This window comes from Bos javanicus, chromosome 4 (genome assembly GCF_032452875.1).
Source record: "Bos javanicus breed banteng chromosome 4, ARS-OSU_banteng_1.0, whole genome shotgun sequence".
Lineage (NCBI taxonomy): Eukaryota > Metazoa > Chordata > Mammalia > Artiodactyla > Bovidae > Bos > Bos javanicus.
The window spans coordinates 23,517,369-23,540,789 of record NC_083871.1 but is presented as its reverse complement, the minus strand read 5'-3'; the positions used below and the strand labels follow the sequence as shown (position 1 = coordinate 23,540,789).

The 23,421-nt window shown below is 36.0% G+C and overlaps 1 protein-coding gene across 7 annotated transcripts in view; it reads left to right on the top strand.

Annotated features, from left to right (window-relative positions):
• The window catches only part of DGKB (diacylglycerol kinase beta), an 869,212-nt gene that overhangs the window by 295,549 nt on the left and 550,242 nt on the right, over positions 1-23,421 (top strand). For 3 of the 7 annotated variants that reach the window (XM_061413599.1, XM_061413598.1, XM_061413601.1), the window contains one exon: positions 22,220-22,255. The exons of 2 other annotated variants lie outside the window; for them this stretch is intronic. In XM_061413599.1, the coding sequence (XP_061269583.1) occupies positions 22,220-22,255 (36 nt within the window). The remainder of the gene's footprint in view (positions 1-22,219; positions 22,256-23,421) is intronic. 2 more of the 7 variants (XM_061413600.1, XM_061413602.1) reach the window with 1 other exon arrangement.

Genomic DNA, 23,421 nt, shown 5'->3' with positions numbered 1-23,421 from the left:
GACTAGGTTGTGAGGGGAAAAAAAATCACAAAACACCAACAGAGGAAGAAAATGAGGGAAAGAGGATAGAAGATCGTAGCAGAGAACAGAATATTAGGGCTTGATTTTATTTCAAGATAAATTAATTTCAGAGGATGGTAAAGTCCATTATGTTGAACCAGAAAATGAGTGTTAACCCTTTATTGTATGAGAAGTATGCATTTATTGTACATAACTTATTAAAATAATATGAAATGACTAGAAAAACATTTAAAAGTCTCTAAAACAGTTATATAAGAACAATTATTAACATATCAATAGAACCACTACTTCGGAGAAGGCGATGGCACCCCACTCCAGTACTCCTGCCTGGAAAGTCCCATGGATGGAGGAGCCTGGTAGGCTGTGTGTGGTCCATGGGGTTGCTAAGAGTCGGACACAACTGAGCGACTTTACTTTCACTTTTCACTTTCATTCATTGGAGAAGGAAATGGCAACCCACTCCAGTGTTCTTGCCTGGAGAATCCCAGGGACAGGGGAGCCTGGTGGGCTGCTGTCTATGGGGTTGCACAGAGTCGGACACGACTGAAGCAACTTAGCAGCAGCAGCAGGACCACTACTTAAGTTTACCTGTTGATGTTTAAATGTTTATTTTGGCATTTTTATAATTAGCCTTGACATATCATGTACCATCCTATTTTAACATATAAACTGACATCATTAAGTGTCTATGTATTTCTACATACTGTGTAACATCACTATTAATGGTTGTATAATATCTCATTAATTGAAGATATGGTTCAGTTGAAACAATGTTTATATTTAGCATATTTGCAATTCTTACTTTGACCTTATAAATAACACTTTAGTGAACATCTTTATGAAGAGTGTCTTTTCCAAGTTGCTCTTTAATCAGAACTACAAAGTATTACTTTTTCCCCAAACAAACTTATTTTTTTCTGCAAATGAATCAGATTTCACAGTTGTTTTGTTTTTTTCTGTACTATGAACACACCTCCAAATCAGGAATACAGAACAAGAGATGCATCGTAAAGTCAAACACTAGTTTTACAGTCACAAAGAGTCGGACACGACTGAGTGACTGAACTGAACTGAACTAATTCCTTATTTAAACATTTGAAAGATTAATTTGGTGGGACTATTTTATCTTACTTTTCAACAAACATAATATTATCAGAATATACTGTAAAGATAGTATTCATTGACGGGAAGTGATATAAAACAAAGAATAGGTTCAGCAACATGCTTCTTTGGACCAATTGGGGTGTGTTCTTCCTGGAACATTTTCTCTTATTGTAATATCCTATTTAAATTCACCTTTATGAATCCTATTTAATATCACCTTTAAATATCCTATTTAAATTCACCTTTATGAATGCCAACAAAATAAATAATAAAACTTGTTAGCTCAGAGAAAGGAAAGCAAAACTACTGAGAGAATATAGGTTTTAAACATAGTCTTTAGACTTGATTCATATGATTCTAATTCTACCTTTCTCTTCTTTATTGTGACTTTGCAGTGTGGCCAAGTCATGGTATTGCTGAGGCGGCAATCTGTGTATCTCTAGGTATAACAGCCTCAGAGAACCATATGTCTCTATTAACTTTTCTTCTTATTCCGATCTTTCTTACTCTTCCACTATTATAAGAATTCTACTAAATTATGCATTGTAGATATGGGAAGTCTTAAATAGCAGAGAGTATGTTAAATCTTTCCTTCGAGCATGTGTTTACTCCCCAGTGATGTCAGAGGCCTGTTAGGGAGTGGAAGTATCACATACGCTTTCTTTGTCACAGTCCCAGGATTCTGAGTTCTTCCTGTCCCGTCTTTCACTTAACCCTAACCAATGACTGTTAATAGCAACAACCTCAATACCAAACATCAGCTCATTAAAAGAAGGAGGGAGATATTTGAATTCTCTGTGATTCCGAATGTTAGCTATTGAATTCTCATTAACCTTATTTCCTGAACTAGTCAGAGAGTGCACAGAAGTGTAGAGAGTCTGGGAGAGAGGTGTGAACAGTTGGCTAAGGATGTGACTTGCTGCACGTTTTATTTAACATCATTTCAGCTGCTTCATTTTCCATTTACCTCTTTAACCTTAACCACAGTTACTAAAGTCATCCATTTCCTTGAAAATTCTTTATGTAAGGTACCATAGGTTTGTGCCTATGTAATTTTCACTTTTTGTCTAAAGAGTGGAACAAAGCACATTGTCAGTGCTCAATAAATGTTTCATCAATGTCATTACTTAATATTCATTTAATTAATATTCATTATAGATCAATTCATAATTGTCATCAGAGTAATGATAGGCAAGAAGGAATCTCATTTTTCCCCATATTTTGAAAATCTAACTCAGATTCAATTTCAGGATATTATTCATAAAGGAGAGCAGCTTTTTTAAATTTATTTTTTACATACATAAAATTAAATTCTGAATGTTCTATATTTTTTGCCTGTGGTTTTTTGCTTCAAAATCCAATGAAGGATATATTATTGGAGAGAGCTATAATGTTTATAAGATATCTGTAGATCCATTTTGTTTGTGCATAGTCTTCATTTAAAGGGCCATATAGTACAAGAAGGCTGAAAAGGACCCAGCATCTTTTAGTAATGATTCCATCATCTGTACTTGTAAGGTTAACCATTTATATATTACTTTGTCTTAGTTAGTTCTATTGGTTCCTGAAGAACCCATCTTTATGCTAACTTAGGCTATATTATACAGAATATGTATACCCATAGGCAAGGTCTAATATAGAAGAAAAGTTAGTATATCATAGTTAATTATATTCTTACCTAGTGATTACGGTAGAATTCTATTTCTGAGACTAAATGTTTTTAGTTTATTTTTAATAGGACTGCAGAAATAGTCCTACAAGTTTCCATGATATTTTATGTCTAAAATATTGCAGTATCCAGAGCAAGTTATAACATTTTTTTTAAAGAGACAAATGTATACCTTTTTGGTTTTGTCAAAAATAAAACACTGGTACTTCTCTGGTGGCACAATGGATAAGAATCTGCCTGCCAGTGCAGGGGACATGGGTTCAGTCCTTGCTCTGGGAAGATTCCACATGCCTCGGAGTGGCTAAGCTGTGCACCACAGCCACTGAGCCCAGGCTCTAGAGGCCACAGACCACAACTGCTGAGCCTGTGTGTTGCAGCTACTAAAGCTCGTGCACCTTAGAGCCCACATACTGCTACTACTGAGCCCATGTGCTGCGACTGCTGAAGTGTGCATGCCAAGAGCCTATGCCCTGCAACAAGAGAAGCCATCACATGAGAAACACATGCACTGCAGCCAGAGACTTGCCCCCACTTGCTGCAACTAGAGAAAGCTCGTGCAAAGCAACAAAAACCCAGCACAGCCAAAATTAAAAACAAACAAGCGACACCACAAAAAAACAAATGACTAATATGGGATATACTGGAAGTTCAGTTACTTGAACATCTGATTGAAATCTAAAACCTGTAGACAAAAATGAAGCATTAAAAATATTCAAAACCTAAAATCTATGAAATAGACTCAAAATAAAGAATATCATGTGTATGCCTGACTCTAATGTGAGGATGTGAGATTATCTAGTAGTGAATTATTATTTGACAACTTATTACCAACAATATTATAGGCAACTTATATGAATATACAGTGAGCAGTAATATAAAACGTAATGTTTGTGCCAAATTGTTAGATTTAGAAATTTATGTCAAAGTATCCTAAAAAGTTGACAAAGATAATTCAAAAATTTGTACCTGAGTTACTTAGTAGCCTTCAGAAAAGGGGGAAAATATCGATTTGACAGCATTCACACCTTAAACACTAATGATTCTCTTAGAGGAAACTCTTCTTTTTGTTAGTATTATTACTGAGACTCCAAATTAGTTTCTTCCATATGAGATCATATTGGTATGGGACTACGCTGTAGTAATATTACTGTAATCAGTCTGATAGTGTTTGTTTCCTTTGGTTTCACTTTTTATAACAACTGTCAATGCAGACTGATGGCTTGTGGCCAAAGTGTACTTTAGTGTAAATGAGTCTACCTATTGCCAAAATAAAATAGTAATAATTCTGCAATAAGTAAATAAACAAGCATAGCAGTAAAAGGTAGATGGATGTAATAAATAAAGATTGGAGCAATCAGACAGATGAAAATGCTGATAAAGTTACATGACCAAGAATACTAAATAAAACATCTCTTTCACAGCATACTGATTTGAAAGGGATATCTAGAAGGTCAAGAAAATATGTGGAGAAAAAAAGTAATGCCTTAGCAGAAACTAAAATGTATCAGTATCTACACAGGGAAAATCAGCAGTGAGAACAACTGAATCAGTAATTTGGAGGAAAAGGTTAAGAAACTCCTACAATGAAAAGAGAATGAGAAGACAGGAAGAGACCTTGTGTGTGTGTGTGAACTACCCCCTAAACAAAAAATTAAAACTATTATGTCTAAATATATTGAAGAAAATCAAGTTGAATAAAAAGTGAGTGCTCAGTCTGGTCCAACTCTTTGAGACCTTATGTACTGTAGCCCACCAGGCTCTTCTGTCCATGGGATTTCCCAGGCAAGAATACTGGAGTGGATTGCCATTTCTTTCTCCAAAGGATCTTCCCAACCCAAGGAATGAACCCGTGTCTCTCACATTTCTTGCACTGGCAGGTGGATTCTTTACCGCTGTGCCATCTTGAAAAAACCTACATTTCTTCAAATTTACTCATCTACCTAATGCAATTTCCATGTAATAGTTTTTGCTTGACAAAATGATTCCAAAGTTTGCTAAAAAGAATAAATGTGCACAAACATATTATAAATTCTGAGGAAGGAAAGTAAGGAAAGACCTGTATTAACAAATCTTAAGATTATATTTACTTAAGCTACAGTGATCAAAATGATGGAATAGTAGCTCTAGGAGTTACAAAGAACTGGAAGAAGGTATAAAACATACTGAACTATATGTAATCGTGTGGAATATGATGAATGTTGCATATCCAATCTGGTAGGGGCTACTGGAATTTATGCATGTTGAGATTACTCTATAGCCATATAGTAAGCTAAATTAAGATAAATTCCACTTTCCACCTTTTCCAGAATCAAACATGGATTGAGGATTTAATTGTTGCCTTTTGAAAGCCTTTTGATTTCTTTTCCTAAAGAGAAAAATAAAAGTTGACAGCCTTGGCCAGTCAAAATTTTCTTTAGAAAATGGTAAAGGCTAAAACTTACAAATCAAGATAAACATAAGCATTATAACAAAAAGCCCTGTTTTGTAAAAATAATGCAAATAACTAAAAAATAGTTTTAAGACTTAAAGCTTATAAATAGGACTATCACACTGAAAAATGAAATAAGCTTTTTTGAAATGATATTGCTCATTGCTGAAAATGATTAGAAAATTGTCTATTCTCTTTAAACATTGGTAAGATCAAATTGCCCCCAACTGTCCTAAAAGCTCCCCAAAACATCTTAGTGTTGATATTTCTGCTTGTTGCCCCAATCCCACCCCTACCCCAAAGAAAGATTGAGGTTCAGATCAGATCAGATCATTCGCTCAGTCGTGTCCGACTCTTTACAGGACAAATATACAGATCTGATTTCATTACAGTAGAAATACATGCTTTATATCATTCCTTTCTTCTACATTTTAAATTTTGAGTTCAGTAAAAATGATTCCCTTCACCACTAGACATTTAAGAATAAATACACCTTGCAAAGGTAACCTTTGTTGGTTAAGTTTTTGTGGTTTTAATGATTCTAGGTGAAATGGTGGCACTCATGAAGTATTTATACACATGCTTTCTTCTGTTTTACTGTTAAATATAACTTGTCTATTCTCAACTTTCACTTGAAACCTGAGCCAGAATTGATTTATATATAACTTTTTGTCCATACATCAATTTAATGCATACTGCAGTGATTTTTTTTTAACTCAGTCTTAGTTCAACCTATGTTTTCTCTAAATATGGAATAAGGATAGTTTAGTTCTGCCGGGGACCTCCATGCCTACTCTTTGCTTTTCAGTCTAGATGATAAAATCTATCATTCTAAATTCTGTTCCTAACACTAACAGGAACTTTCACCAATTCCTTCTCATTTACCCAAGGAAACCCAAGTTCTAAAGGAATACAGCTCATCACCTCTTGTTTTATTCCTGTGACATTACTCTTATTTCATCCCCACCGCTAATATTCTCAAATTATGTCATGTGGTTACCAGTTCTCCAACATCTTTGAGTTATCCAAGGCCTATAGTCCTCCAGTTACTTTCATTCAAGCATTGTCTGCTCTCTCTTTCCTAGAACTCCCCAATTTTTTCCCCTTATGGTATTAGTCACAATCGAATACTATACTGATTTGCAAGCTTCCAATTGAAAAAATCTCAAACAAGGTGCAGTTTGACATGCTTATGATAGGTAGCATTTGACAGCACTATAATTCGAGCCCAGCACTTGAACTTCGCTGTTTATACACTTAGTTGTGTATTTGTCAAAGAGCCCATACCAGCTGAAGGGGCTGTTTTTTCTCATGTGCAATACTGTTTTCCATATTTATGTATGGTTGTTGTCTTTTCCTGCCTCTTAATGTAGCCACAGGTATATGCAGGTGTACATTCAGTGTATAGATATCTGCAGGTGTAAAGATACATTCAGTGTATCAAATTTCCTCCTTCCTCCTCAACCTACATTATTCTAATTTCTGACTGTGAAATGGGTCTAAAACTACTCTGGCCTTCCTAAATCCAATGGCACTCTTTTTAGTTGGATTCCCAAGGAGTAGGACATGAACTCGGTTTAGTTGTGTGTGATAGAGAGGAATATTTCTTTATTAAAAATAATCTTTTGTAGAAGGAACTGGCAACCCACCCTATTATCCTTCCCTGAAAAATCCCATGGACAGAGGAGCCAGGGAGGCGACAGTCCATGAGGTCACAAAGAGTTGGAAATGACTGAATGACTCAGCAAAAATAATCTTTAAGGGAGGAGAAAGCAGAAGAAGAAAGAGGCAGGCTTTGAGCAAGGAGGTGGTCACAGAGAGAGTTTAAACCTTGGCCTAAATCTTGAAGGTTCTCGGACAAAATCATATCATAGGATTTTTCTTAAAACAAGGGGGTGGCACTCTGTAACCCATGTGTGCGTGCTAAGTGGCTTTAGTCGTGTCTGATTCTTTGTGACCCTGTGGACTGTAGCCCACCAGGCTCCTCTGCCCATGGGATTTTCCAGGCAAGAATACTGGAGTGGGTTGCCGTTTCCTCCTCTAGGGGATCTTCCCAACCCAGGAATTGAGTTCATATCTCTTATGTCTACCTGCACTGGCAGGCAGGTTCTTTACCACCAGTGCCACCTGAGAAGCCCCTTTGTAACCTGTATCAGTCATTTATTAGCTGTGGCCTCCTGCAGAATAGGAGGTGCTCCCTGGAGAGCCTGCTCCAATGAGCAAAGGATAATTCTGCAGAAAATGGGATAGCTGGGAGTTCTCAGCAGTCAATACTCAGAGCAGTTGGGGATCGATGCCCTGTTCAGGTGGATCTGCTTTGGGCTGCTAGCAGCATCTACGAGACACCCTTTCCAAGGAGGGTGTGTTTTGAATCCTCGACAGTATTTGACAGTATTTGAAATGCTCTGTTGTCATATTCTGTCAAACTCAAGTATGGCATTTCTACTAGCTTCTGCTTCTCTAGCCACACATCCACATCGCTAAATTCCTAGTCCTCTTTCTATTCTTAAATATGTGTAGATGCCCATTTTAAGTTATATTCTCATGTCATTATGCTGTCTATAAATTACCTCATCCAATTTCATGAGCACAACTACCGCATTTGAATATATCTGTTCTCCCTTATACCCTTTAGATCTGAATACTCAATGTCACATTTTAAATTTCCTTTGAGAGGCCTCAAAGCCAATATACCAGGAATGGTGTATCTCTTTATGTCTAGCACCTAATTCAATTTGACATATAGTAGGTGCTCAACGAATATTTACTGAGTTAACGAATAACAGTCAGCTCTTTTATTCCAAACAGTCGTCACTCTCTTTCCTGAGTCAGGAATAAAATATATCACACAACGATAGAAATATTAAATACAAATCAATATGCAATAATGAAGCTTATATTTTAAAAAATTGTAGTTAACCAATGATAATTGAATTTTATTGTTATAAGCTAATAAAACTGAGTTTGAAGTGTGTCATGATAATATTAGTGAATGTCAAATTAGCATGGTATTTCTGGAGTGGCATTTGAGGTATTTTATAATTATTACTATACTTTGAAAAACTTGTGATTGTTATGTTGTTGTAGTTATATAAAGTATCCAATAGATGGTACTGTAAAATGCCTAATGTTTAAAGCGGTATTGCAGGTAGAGAGTTTAAGCAAACAGTTAAAAATTCTGGGAGAATTAGGATGTTTTCCCCTGGATATTAATATATTTAAAATTGGATTTTAAGAATATAGCTTAAGTAGCACAGTAGTTCATGTGAAATATTATAAATATTTTCTTAATTCTCAAAATTCATGTATACTACAAGATGCAATTTTTAAATTATTCATATTATATTAGATTTTTTTTTGTTCTTTTTGTGGTGATTACTATTAGTACCTGTGCTATTTCAGTTAATGCTACTCAAATCGCAGCATTTTCAGTAAGCAACCATTGTTGCATATCTGTTAACTGAAGTTCTAAAGAAACTTTTATATTCAAAATAAAGCAAACTAGTATGCGATAATCTCCTTGCTTAGCAAGAATGAGTCCATTATTTCTTTCAGTTTTGGATTTTCCTGAGGCCAATCTAATATCTGAATGAAGCATTATATCATTTTGAAAATATAACATGCATTCAGAACATTTACCAATATATAATTTATGAAGTTAAAATATCTTGTAAAAAGTAAGCTGTAATTATCAATATTGACAGATTGGTTGGAGTTTAATTCTAAAGCATGTATGAAAAAGAGCAATTTGTAGATGGGTTAGTTTATCTTAGAGCTCATTCAGAATTTCCATTACAAATTTCATTACAAATTTTATTTGTAAGTATGAATACTGAATTTTGATTACCAGGATAAACTTTTATTAAACCTACTTCTAAAGCTAAAAATGTCTGAGGAATTATGTAGCATAGAAGGTTTAACATTTTCTGTTTATCTTAAATATACAGAGATGCTACATAGCTTTAAAATTTTTTGCTGCTGTTTATGATATTGCTCTCGAACAATCCTGAGTATTCCTTTGTGTGATGGTTATTTATCTTTTAATTTATTCAGTAAAATTTTATTGTATATGACATTATGCCAGGTATTTAACTAAGATAAATAGCTTTTAGAAAGAATGACTTTATGTGAATCCGCAGCTTCTTGTGGGATATGCATCTTATGTCCTATGGCTTCTTTATGCATTTGCTATTTTTTCCATATTTTGTATAATCAGAATATGTGATGTGATATTATATGTACTCTTACAAGGAATATATCCTTAGGTACACAGGAATCTTCTGCTTAAAGGAAATATACATTTGAAGGAACTTGATCTAGCATGAGTAATTGAGGATATCTTCTCTATTAAAAGAAAATAGTGCTTTTCCAACCATTATCTCCTAAGCCAGATTAGAATAAATAGATGAGACTTAAATAAAAAGGTATGAGATGAACACCTAATTGCCTGAATACTCAAGTTAAAAATAATTTTTTTTCCTCCCAATATGTTCCATGTGATGATAACAAATTTATGGATTCATCAGGGAATAATGGGCCTCTGGCATTTTATCCAGATTCTTTAAGATGTGTATATGCATTTTGTATTATGCTCTTTTCAGAAATAATGGCACACATGACTCATTTACTCAGATTTCCTAACATGCTGGATGTATGTAACATCACAGCAAAGTTCCTACATGAGCTAAATGGGATTAAATATAAAGTGCATGCAGAGCTCAAGTAATAGTCTCTTAATAGATATCAGATACTTTTTATCGCTGCCCTCTTTTATTTCAGTAACATTTTAATTAATTCACACTGATTGAATAAATGTACATTGAGACTTGTTTCCTAATGAGGGCGCATTTAGAGGAAAGGTTTTGCATCATTCTGATATCCTGTGGGTAATTATATTCTAATTATATGGTCGGGGGAAAAGAGTCTATAACTCAGTACTGATATTGTTCATTGGACCCAATTAATTACATGCACATAATGAAAGTTCATGATAAGGTTGACTGGCAGGCAGTGTAAAATTCTAGCTCAACTGAATCTAAGCCAAATGTGAATACAGAATTGGACTTTAACCTGGTTAGAAGATGCTTTGGTGTGAGATCAGTGGATATTTAGAGGAGCAAAGGATGAAAGGAAATTTCATTATAACTTATTCATTTCTTAATTCAAGGTCTTTTCCAAGATTGATGAAAAGGAAAACTTAGCAGCCTAATGCTTTAATTCTAAATATTATTATCAATATTATTTCATTACCTTGAGAGATTTTTCTGTATTTTAGAAAGCAAGTCACTAAAGATGCAATGAATGGTACATTTCTAGAACAGGTTCATATATTTGTTGAGAGAAAAAATAGGCATAGCCCGAAGAATTACTCATTTTATGGATGTAAATTCAGTAGATATTAGTCTACTGTATTAGGGTGCTTTATTATTTCAAACCAACATATTTCATTCAGACTCTTGCCCCCCACTTTCAAAGGATAATTATATATACATGCCCATAAATAGGTAACTTTTAATTATCTATTTATAAAGTAAGAGTTGTAAAGAATACTCTGAAAAAATAACTAATAAGTCATATATATTTCATTTTGGAATGCATTTTGGCGGTTTAAATCTGATACTTAGAATTTTGTAATATTTCAAGCAAAAGTCTAAGGACATGGTCTAAATATTGGTTCTCATCCTTTCTTTACTCAATTTCATTGTTTCCTTTGCTCAGATTTTGGAAGAGACAGTCTCCAAGATTGAGGAGGCTAGATTCTCCCAACCCTCTTGTCTTCTAAAACTCTTCGCTTATCATCTCCTTTTTGTTCATTGCTTTCTGCTTTGATCACTTCTCCTCACCCCCACCCCCTTTCTTTCTTTCTCTCTTCTAATAATCCTCACATAGACATTTTCATTAAAAGATAAATCTGCCTGGTCCCATCTCCTTATTAGCAACAAAAGTGTTTTCTGCTGAGGAAAATACAGTCAGTCCTTTCTTGCTGAGCCCTGAGCAGGCAGTGGAAATGTTTGGGTTCTACGGTTCATAAAGCAGTTAACGTTAATTGGGAACTTATTTGCCAGACATCCTTTTAATTCTGAAGGTGATATAATGATGATATCCCCTCTACATCTGAGGAAAGTGAAGCTTAGAGAGGAGAAGGAATATACTAAGTTCACACAACATGCAAGTGTTAGAAGCAATACCTGCCTTACCCTGAATCCCATGTTGTAAACTTATCTTTTATGTTTATGCTACCATCCTCCAAAACTGGTGAGGTATGAAGTAAATTTGGGGCATCTAGACCTTCAAAAAAGGCATGAGAAGAAAAATGCTGAAGAAAAGTACTGAAGTAAAGTAGAGGGGAGTAGAAATGAAAAGAGAATAATAGATCGGAGAGTAGGCGAGCAGTGTAGCCATCTTTGTGAAGTTATATTTATTGTGAATCACAGCCAGAAAGAAATCAAAAACACTCCCTTCACTGTACTGGCTTCTGATAATTTTATGAGGCCTAACCAAATAGGATAATATTTCTAGTGGCTTTATTTCATTAGGTAATCAGGGAGGCAAGACAATAACATTATTCTTGTTGATTGTCTTTATATATAGATAGTGATGTTTGAAATGATTTTGATATCAGCATTAAACATATTTTTAATATTTATATTGAAAACATTTGGCACCACTTTTGTTTCCAGTTGTCCATTTTACCAGGTGTATGCATTCCCAGATGGTTCAGTGTGCTTTCTTTCTGGACACAGATACGAATATTGAGTGAGCTGTTTAGGAGGGAGCCCTTATCTTCAGTATCTCCTGAACATAGTCTGCAAATACACAGAAACAATCACATCAACCAAAATAAGAATAGAACACCTTTGTGAGTGATTATAAGAAGAGTGAAATCATCTCAGTGAAAAATATGTTAATCTTTAAAGTTATGTTGGTGCAAGCTTCAAAATTTTGCTCCAGTGAGAAGTGGTTAGACTAAGAACACTGGATAAGATTACAGTATGTGTATTTTCTTAAAAAAAAAAATATTGAAGTATAGTCAGTTTACAATGGTATTTCAGTTTGTGGTATATAACAAGGTGATTCAGATATATATATATATATATATATATATATATATATATATATTCAATCATGTATATACATATTCATTATTTGTAATGAATATATATATTCAGTGGAAAAGGCGATGGCACCCCACGCCAGTACTCTTGCCTGGAAAATCCCATGGACGGAGGAGGCTGGTGGGCTGCAGTCCATGGGGTCACGAATAGTTGGACACAACTGAAGTGACTTAGCAGCAGCAGCATATATATTCAGTCATATATATGTTCATTATATATGATGAATATACATATTCTTTTTCATATACTTTTCCATTATCATTTATTATAGGATACAACAGGATCTTATTGTTTATCTGTTCTATATATATATAATAGTTTGCACCTGCTAATCCATCCCTCCTTCTCACATATTAATCAGATATGTCAAGGGCCAGGGGAAAAGAGAAACAATTCATGTTTCTTCTGATACACTTGCCATACATTGAAATAACCTTTGGTTAAAGATGTTAATAAACAACAGAAGTATACAAATCATTTTTGATCCATTTCCTTTAAAAATTTGTGTTGTGTTCAGATTTGTGAGTGTACGTACTTAAGAATGTGCAAAATCATAAAGGTTAAAAAAATTATGACACTTCAATGTAAAACATAAAATTCCTAGAAACATATTTGGTTTCTATACCTAGAGATGTCCTCGGGATGGATATATATATATATATCACGTGTGAGGAAGGAATCATTTACCCTCTTAGGGATAAGCAGTGCATCATTTTACAAATACCATTTTTCTTTACCCAAAACTGCTTTCCTTTTTTAATGCCAGAAATATCCATTATATATAAGGGAAACGAGCTTTTTAAGCTAGTTTTATTTGGCCACTTTAGGTTTATCATGGCACTGAAAGTTTTTGTGTTAAACTAATCCATGCTGCTATCCAAGCCTGTTCTCTCAGTCAGAACAGGGAAACATTGTGGTTTCTGTTTGGCTGTGTTTGTCAACATTTAAACTAATTTTGTTTCAAAATCACTTGAAAAATAGAGACGTGGCTAAAGAACAAAAGCTTTGGAAAAAAGTTTTTGTTAAGTCTGCTTTTGTTTTAATAAATGACGCCTGCAGAGAGAAGCAATAGGTTTGAATTCTGTCACTAACTTTATTTCTTGGCTAGTCATCTAAACTTTTTGATTCTATTTTCCAATCTGGAAAATGGGATATCTTGTTTTACTGGGAGGATTAAATGATACCATAAGCATTTTCAAAAATGTATGAATATTCTTATATCGGTATAAGGTGTTAATATAATTAATAATGATTTATAACTAATTAGACATTGTTAATCAGTAAATACATTTAATGATATAATTCTGTTAATTTGGCATTCTCTTGAAATAACTATGACCCTTTTAATGTTAGCACTATACTATGATTGTATTTTAAACATTGTCAAACTTCTAATCTCTCCACCAAAGGTTTTTTTCTTTGTCTTATGACAATTTGAATTAAATTGTCAATTTAAAATGATTACATGTTAGAAAATATGAAGACAAGAGATATCTCAATACTTAAGAATAATAGGATTTTTAAAAACTCTTAATATTAAGTTAAACTTAATAAGTGCCCTGAAGGCAAATGTATCTTTTAAACTAATTATCTGTTCTTTGTATTCTGTTTAATATTAAAATGGTACTGATTAAAAAAAATCAATCACATTCCTCTGTAGTCACACCTCACATTTGCTTAAATAAAACAATACACAGCTCTTGTATTAATTCTGATTAAAAATACATTACTTATAGAGTTACACATTCATGATAATTTCAAAAAAACTGAAACATTTACTCTGCTCACCCTTGATATTTAAAAATTGTATACAGAAATGAAAAAAAAAAAAAGAAGTATGCAACTTCTGACTTTGTTTTCTGTCAAGTTGCTTCTTTTTATTTTTCCCAGATGCCATGTTTTCTTATTGTAACTCAAGATTAGGCTACTGATAAGCAAGTTAATTTAATGTATACTCTTTGCCTACATATCTTGATTGAAAATGAGCTCATGTATATGTTGTTTCCATCACTTTTATTCTTGGAGTGAATTTCTAGTGTTGCTGTCAGATGGCTGAGCATTGATGGTGAAATTCTCAGAGCTGGTTGCTTTCTCTCTTATGTATTTATTACTTCTAGTTCCCACTGAGCTCTTAATTTCTCTTGATCCTGTTATTTATCAGCTGCTTTCCCATTTTCTGGGAAATAGTGACAAAATCTGTACTATTTCCTTAATTTCTTCCTCTCTACTACCTCTCTGCCAACTTTACTCGCCCTCTGTAGATAACTCACATCCCCCCTACTCTTGAGAAAGATGAAGCTTACAAACATGAGTATCTGTAACTAACAGATTCTCTACGAAAGTGGTAGCAAAATGGCAGCCAGGCTTCCATTTCATCCCATAGTGTTTTCATGGGGGATACCTTAAAATGGGGTTTTTATTATTCAACTTGGCACAGTCTTTGCCTTTTGTGGCACTGGGCCCATTTATATTATCTTCTTGGTCCCTATAGACTTTTGCATTCCAAATCCCTGTGAGTACAATCTCAGAGCTCTTTTTTTCACCATTTGACACTCCCTCAAAATGAATAGTGGCTTAGAGAATTCTCCAGGCCAGAACACTGCAGTGGGTAGCCGTTCCCTTCTCCAGGGGATTTTCCCAACCCAGGGATCCAACCCAGGTCTCCCGCATGGCAGGCAGATTCTTTACCAGCTGAGCCACCAGAGAAGCCTGTGCTGTGCCCCTCCTCCCCTCGCAACACCCCCTCCAAAAGCGATCTGGTAAAGAATCTGCCTGCAATGCAGGAGACCTCAGTTCAGTTCCTGGGTCTAGAAGATCCTCTGGAGAAGGGATAGGCTACCCACTCCAGTATTCTTAGGCTTTCCTGATGGCTCAGTTGGTAAAGAATCTGCATGCAGTGTGGGGGCCCTGGGTTGGATCCATGGATGGGGAAGATCCCCTGGAGAAGACAACAGCTACCCACTCCATTATTCTGGCCTGGAGAATTCCATTGACTGTATAGTCCTTGAGGTCGCAAAGAGTTGGACACAACTGAGAGACTTTCACTTTCTTTCTTTTCACTTTTAAAATGAATAGATTTGGAAAAGACTAATAGCTTTTGTATAAGCTTCTGCCTCATCTGAAAAAAGTTTTTGAAGTACGTCCTTTTATTTTTTATTTTCAAATGGTCTCTCTGTGTGTCTCTTTGCTTCTTTCTCCCAGCTTCTTTCTCCTGGATGAATACCTATTTTTTTTAATTTTGAAAAGAGGACTCTTGAGTCTCCATGAAAATAGTGTTCATTACTGCCTCCTATGCACATCATGCTGTCTCCACCTAAACTTTTAGAATTGCCATGTTTTCATGGAGAATGTGTATATATATATATATATATACACACACACACACACACATACATGTATTTTATTTCACTATAGATTTTTGCACTCTTTTAGGAATTAGAGGATGTGGTTAGAAGGTAAAAAGAGAGATCAATTTTTCCCACAAATTTTATTACAAGTATTCTCAAACACAATACATATGAATCCAGTATATATCCCCAAGCTTGTATGAATTATCAGTAATTCTTATGATATATATATGTAATACATAAAATAATAATTGAATTTTCAATCATTCTTATATATGTATATATGGCTATATGTATGCATGTGTATATATTTTATAAAAATACACACACTAATATATAATTTATTAAGCTGGGCCTTTTGAAAGTAAGTTGCAACTAGTATGACACCTTATCTAAATATTTCAGCAGGTAAGTTCTAAGATAAGAGCAACATTTATAATTTATTATGAAAATATTAGCTATTCCATAAAATCAGTAATAATTCTTTCTATATTTCTATGCTGATAATTATCTAAAAATGACTTTTGTAGATTGTTTTATCTCTTTGTTGGTAGTGCTGGGGTGGACAGGAGCTATTTGAAGTTCTTGCACTGCACTTGGCTATTATTCTGAACCACTTGATAACTATAGTTTTTTCACTTGGAATAGAAGGCATATGAGATTCATGCCCTTGGTGTTATTCAATCTCTCAGTCATGTCTGACTCTTTGTGATCCCATGGACTGCAGCATGCCAGGCTTCCCTGTCCTTCACCATCTCCCAGAGTTTGCTGAAACTCATGTCCTTTGAGTTGGTGATGCCATCCAACCATCTCATCCTCCTGCATTCAGGCTTTTCAAGCATCAGGATCTTTTCCAATGAGTCAGTTCTTCTCGTCAGGTGGCCAAAGTATTGGAGCTTCAGCTTCAGCATCAGTCCTTCCAATGAATATTCAGGGTTGATTTCTTTTGGGATTGACTGGTTTGATTGCCTTGCTTTCCAAGGGACTCTCAAGAGTCTTCTCCAGCACCACAGTTTGAAGGCATCAGTTCTTCAGTGCTCAGTCTTTTTTCCTGTCCAGCTCTCACATCAATACATGATTACTGGAAAAGCCATAGCTGTGACTATATGGATCTTTGCAGGCAAAGTAATGTCTGAGCTTTGTAATACCCTGCCTAGGTTTGTCATTGCTTTTCTTCCAAGGAGCACGAATTTTTTAATTTCATGGCTGCAGTCACCGTCCACAGTGATTCTGGATCCCAAGAAAATAAAAGTCTGTCACAGTTTCCATTGTCTCCCCATCTATTTGCCATAAAGTGATGGGACCAGATGCCATGATCTTTGTTTTATGAATGTTGAGTTTTAGGCCAGCTTTTTTTCACTCACCTATTTCACCTTCATGAAGAACCTCTTTAATTCCTCTTTGCTTTCTGCTGTAAGGGTGGTGTCATCTGCATATCTGATATACTCCCTGCTCTTGTTTCCAGCTTGTGCTTCATGCTGCCTGGCATTTCACATGATGTACTCTGCATATACGTTAAATAAGCAGGATGACAGTATACAGCCTTGATGTACTCCTTTCCCAATTTGGAACCAGTCTGTTGTTCCATGTCTGGTTCTAACTTTTGATTTTGACCTGCATAGAGGTTTCTGAGGAGGCAGGTATGATGGTCTGGTATTACCATCTCTTGAAGAATTTTCCACAGTTTCTTGTAGTCTACACAGTCAGAGACTTTAACATGGTCAATGAAGCAGAAGTAGACATTTTTTCTGGAATTCTCTAGCCGTTTTTATGATCCAATGGATGTTGGCAATTGGATCTCTGGTTCTTCTGCCTTTTCTAAATCTACATTGTACATCTGGAAGTTCTCAGTTCACATACTGTTGAAGCCTAGCTTAAGGATTTTGAGCATTACTTTGCTAGCATGTGAAATGAGTACAGTTATGCAGTAGTTTGAATATTCTTTGGTATTGTCCTTTGGGATTGGGATGAAAACAACTTTTCTAATCCTGTGGCCACTGCTGAGTCTTCCATACTTGCTGGCATATTGAGTGCTGCACTTTAACAGCATCATCTTTTAGGATTTGAAATAGTTCAGCTGGAATTCCATCACCTCCACTAGCTTTGTTCATAGTGATGCTTCCTAAGGCCCGATTGACATCACACTGTAGGATTTCTGGCTCTAGGTGAGTGATCACACAATTGTTGTTATCTGGGTCATTAAGATCTTTTTTGTACATTTCTTCTGTGTAACTTGCCACCTCTTCTTAATCGCTTCTGTTAGGCCCATACTGTTTCTGTCCATTATTGTGACCATCTTTGCATGAAGTGTTCTCTTGGTATCCCTAATTTTCTTGAAGAGATCTCTCAGTTCAGTTCAGTCGCTCAGTCGTGTCTGACTTTTGCGACCCCATGAATCACAGCACGCCAGGCCTCCCTGTCCATCACCAACTCCCAGAATTCACCCAGACTCATGTCCATCGAGTCAGTGATGCCATCCAGCCATCTCATCCTCTGTCGTCCCCTTCTCCTCCTGCCCCCAATCCCTCCCAGCATCAGAGTCTTTTCCAATGAGTCAACTCTTCGCATGAGGTGGCCAAAGTACTGGAGTTTCAGCTTTAGCATCAGTCCTTCCAAAGAAATCCCAGGGCTGATCTCCTTCAGAATGGACTGGCTGGATCTCCTTGCAGACCAAGGGATTCTCAAGAGTCTTCTCCAATACCACAGTTCAAAAGCATCAATTCTTCAGCGCTCAGCCTTCTTCACAGTCCAACTCTCACATCCATACAAGAAAACAGGAAAAACCATAGCCTTGACTAGACAAACCTTTGTTGGCAAAGTAATATCTCTGCTTTTGAATATGCTATCTAGGTTGGTCATAACTTTCCTTCCAAGGAGTAAGCGTCTTTTAATTTCATGGCTGCAGTCACCATCTGCAGTGATTTTGGAGCCCAAAAAATAAAGTCTAACACTGTTTCCACTGTTTTCCCATCTATTTCCCATGAACTGATGGGGACCAGATGCCATGATCTTCGTTTTCTGAATGTTGAGCTATAAGCCAACTTTTTCACTCTCCACTTTCACTTTCATCAAAAGGCTTTTGAGTTCCTCTTCACTTTCTGCCATAAGGGTGGTGTCATCTGCATATCTGAGGTTATTGATATTTCTCCCAGCAATCTTGATTCCAGCTTGTGTTTCTTCCAGTCCAGCGTTTCTCATGATGTACTCTGCATATAAGTTAAATAAACAGGGTGACAATATACAGCCTTGACGTACTCCTTTTCCTATTTGAAACCAGTCTGTTGTTCCATGTCCAGTTCTAACTGTTGCTTCCTGACCTGCATACAAATTTCTCAAGAGGCAGATCAGGTGGTCTGGTATTCCCATCTCTTTCAGAATTTTCCACAGTTTATTGTGATCCACACAGTCAGAGGCTTTGGCATAGTCAATAAAGCAGAAATAGATGCTTTTTCTGGAACTCTCTTGCTTTTTCGATGATCCAGCAGATATTGGCAATTTGATCTCTGGTTCCTCGGCCTTTTCTAAAACCAGCTTGAACATCAGGAAGTTCATGGTTCACATATTGCTGAAGCCTGACTTGGAGGAGAGATCTCTAGTCTTTCCCATTCTATTTTTTTCTCTATTTCTTTGCATTGTTCACTTAGGAACACTTTCTTACCTCTCCTTGCTATTCTTTGGAACTCCGCATTCATATGGGTGTATCTTTCCTTTTCTCATTTGCCTTTCACTTCTCTTCTTTACTCAGCTATTTGCAAGGCCTCCTCAGACAACATTTTGCCTTTTGCATTTATTTTTCTTGAGGATGGTTTTGATTACTACTTCCTTTGCAGTGTTACAAACCTCCATTCATACTTCTTCAGGCACTCTGTCTATCACATCTAATCCCGTGAATCTGTTTGTCACTTCCACTATTTAATAGTAAGGATTTGATTTAGGTCATAACTGAATGGCCTAGTGGTTTTCCCTAACTTCTTCAATTTAAGTCTGAATTTTGCAATAAGGAGTTCATGATCTGAGCCACAGTCAGCTCCCAGTCCAGTTTTTGCTTGTCCATCTTGGCTGCAAAGAATATCATCAGTCTGATTTTGGTATTGACCATCTGGTGATGTCCATGTGTAGTGACTGCTGGTTGAGCATCTTTATTTGATTTATTGAGAGTCTCTGGAGACTCTCTCAGGTCAATGCCATAGAATAGGATAAGCCACTTAATCTGGATTTAAGGAGATCACACATTTGTATATTGTAATAAAGATAGAAGAGCTACATCTGTGTCTTTAAATGTTTATTTAGATCTAAACTTCAACCAAGAAGTAAGAAAGGTAGAGGGCTGACAAAATGCTCTGAACTGGCCCAAACAGAAGCTAACACACACAATTTCCCTACCTCCAATTGCCCTGGGTTGTTTTATTGAGTGACTTGGACTCAGAAGTCAAGCGTATTACCAACACCAGAAGCTTTCAATGGAAGTTCTATCAAACCTGTTGTCAATACATCTGAGAAACAGCATCGGTGGCCCCCAGAGGCTTCTCCTGTTAATGGGATAGTTGTCCCAAGTTCATCTTCCCAGACCCCATAACTTTTTTTGATGAAAATCTGTTGCTATAGTAATTTATACTTACAGTCTGGAAATATATTCCAGTGTTGTATTGTTGTTGTCATTGTTGTTCAGTCGCTAAGTCATGTCCAACTGTTTGCAACCCATGGACTGCAGCACAACAGGCCTCCCTGTCCCTCCTGGAGTTCTCCCAAGTTCATGTCCATTGAATTGGTGATGCTATCCAAAAAAGTCCTCGTCTCCTTTTGCCTTCAATCTTTCCCAGAATCAGGGTCTTTTCCAGTGAGTCGGCTCTCCAGATTAGGTGTCCAAATCACTGGAGCTTCAGCTTCAGCATCAGTCTTTCCAGTGAATATTCAGGGTTGATTGCTTTTGGGATTGACTGATTTGATTGCCTTGCTTTCCAAGGGACTCTCAAAAGTCGTCTCCAGCACCACAATTTGAAAGCATCCATTCTTTGGTGCTCAACCTTCTTTATGGTCCAACTCTTCCCTCCATACATGACTACTGGAAAGACCATAGCTTTGACCGTATGGACATTTGTTGGCAAAGTGGTCTTTGCTTTTTAATACACTGTGTAGGTTTGTCATGGCCTTCCTTCCAAGAAGCAAGCATCTTCTAATTTCATGGATGCCGTCAGTGTCCACAGTGATTTTGGAGCCCAAGAAGAGAAAATCTGTCACTGCTTCCAACTTTTCCCCTTCTATTTGCCATGAAATGATGCCCCATGATCTTATTTTTTTTAAATGTTGAATTTATGCCAGCTTTTTCACTCTCCTCCTTCACAGTATAAAATGGCAAAAAGTTTTATTCCTGAACACTAATTTCCTCTAGGGCTGTCTTACACTTGTTTTGTTCTGCTCTTGGATGTGTTGGATCCTTCTAGAAGGATCCAATAGCCACGAACCTCTCATGTAGCTATTTATTCTTCTGGGTTTTACTTCCTTTCTGGTGTTCAACTGGGTAAGGGAATAAACTAGTATCTGAACTCTCAGCTCTTTTGTTCTCATTTTGGGAGTTATCCTCACATGGCTTGGTACAGGAGAGGAAACTCAAATATTCTGAGTGTTCTCTTCTTTCTAGAGATACAGTGTCTAAGAACTAGCTTCCTATCAACCTTTCCTACTCCTGCTTGAACCAAAGAAAATATTTATCTAGTATGATGAGTGTAATTTATCACCTGTTCATCCAGATTTTTGTTTTATGGTATAAAGTCCCATAGGCCACAGCTTTTTGGAATTTGGTAAATGAATCTCTGTTTCTTGCCAGAAAAAATAAAACAAAACAAACAAACAAACAAAAAACATTCCCCATGTGACTCAGAAAAGAACAGGTAGTGGGTAATTGAAGATATACTGTCACAAAGACTGGTTTCAGTGTATTTAACTTAATCTTTTAATAATTATTCTCAAGTAAAATTTTTCTACTTATTTCATTATATTTTGAATTCTTACTGCTATTAATGGAATATGTACTTTTTATTTCCAGAATATCACGTTAATTCAACTCCATAAGCTTTATCTACATCAAAAAGAAGATGAGTGTTTTTGAGATAGGATTGAGAGTTGGACTGGAAAGTGAAATAGTGGGCTGGTAAATGGGCAAGTGAAAAAGTTAGTAAGAATGGTTTATGAATGATAATGGAACTTGGAGATGAGGTCCCATTCCAAAATATGAGTGTAATATATCACTGTTATTATAGAGAGGTCTGTGAAATTGACCAAATGTTAGTCTACTTTAAACATATGAAATTGTATTTTGAATGAGTAACTCTATAACATGATCTCTTCTGCTTTAGAATGATCTTTATTTCATGAAGAGATCTTTGCTTATTAAAGAAAGTAAGAAGAAAAATTATGACAAAGAAATGCACTTGTAATGTACTCAATTATTTCATAGGTGTGTAGTGATATAATTTTCATTGGTATTTGCTTTCAGTATGACTTTTTTTCAGTTTTAATATGAACTTCTCTTTTTCAGCAGACTCTGCCCACTTCAGGAGTTTCAGCCCCTGAGGTGCGTAAGCAAAAAAGGTTTTCACACTTATAATTATAGGTCATTATCCATCCGTATTGTTATAAAGACCATTTTGGGCTGTGAGAGTGACATACTAATGTTAATTTGTATGTTTTATTTTGTCTCATATTCTTATATTTGGAATTGGGATCTTTGTATTAATATTTTCATGTTGGGGTAGACTTGAAGCCTGTACCATCTACCCTCGTGACAGGCATTAGGGAAACAAGAAGTTATGTGGCACAGAATAAGCAGGATAAAATAACAGTGACTTTGCAGAGTTTTGACCCGTGTGTAAGAATAGCGTTATTCCTATTTGTCACATTTAAACTTTGCAGAAAACCCAAACAGTTCACTAGTGTAAGCCCTTAAAATGTAGCTTGCAGTGATGGTAAATCGAGAAACTCTTGTTCACATTGAAGTGCCTATGACTTTTAAGAGTGTACATCTACATTAATCACTTAGCATAAAACATTGCATAGGAAGTCATAGGAATACCATAAGTCATTAAATAAATGACTTTGATTTTGAAAATAAATGTAAGCATTGCCACAGCATTTATTTTCAGTAAAGTGTTAACTTTACCTTCAAATTAATGAAGTAAAGCCTCTACATTTTTCTCTGATGATACCCCATTCAGTTGCTATTATCTCTAAAGCATATGCTCAGATGGTATTTTTTCACTTAAAATTATAATTTGAATCTGCTTGCTTAGAATATATTACTCATGATATCTAAATACTATATGAGTCTGATTTATTTTCAGTTCAGTTCAGTTCAGTCGCTTAGTCGTGTCCGACTCTTTGCGACCCCACGGACCACAGCAAACAAGGCCTCCCTGTCCATCACCAACTCCCAGAGTCCACCCAAACTCATGTCCATTGAGTTGGTGATGCCATCTAGCCATCTCATCCTCTCTCATCCCCTTCTCCTCCTGCCCTCAATCTTTCCCAGCATCAGGGTCTTTTCAAATGAGTCAGCTCTTTGCATCAGGTGGCCAAAGTATTGGAGTTTCAGCTTCAACATCAGTCCTTCCAATGAATATTCAGGACTGATCTCCTTTAGGATGGACTGGTTGGGTCTCCTTGCAGTCCAAGGGACTTTCAATAGTCTTCTCCAACACCACTTACAAGATAGATAATTGCACAAATAGTAATAATCTCTCT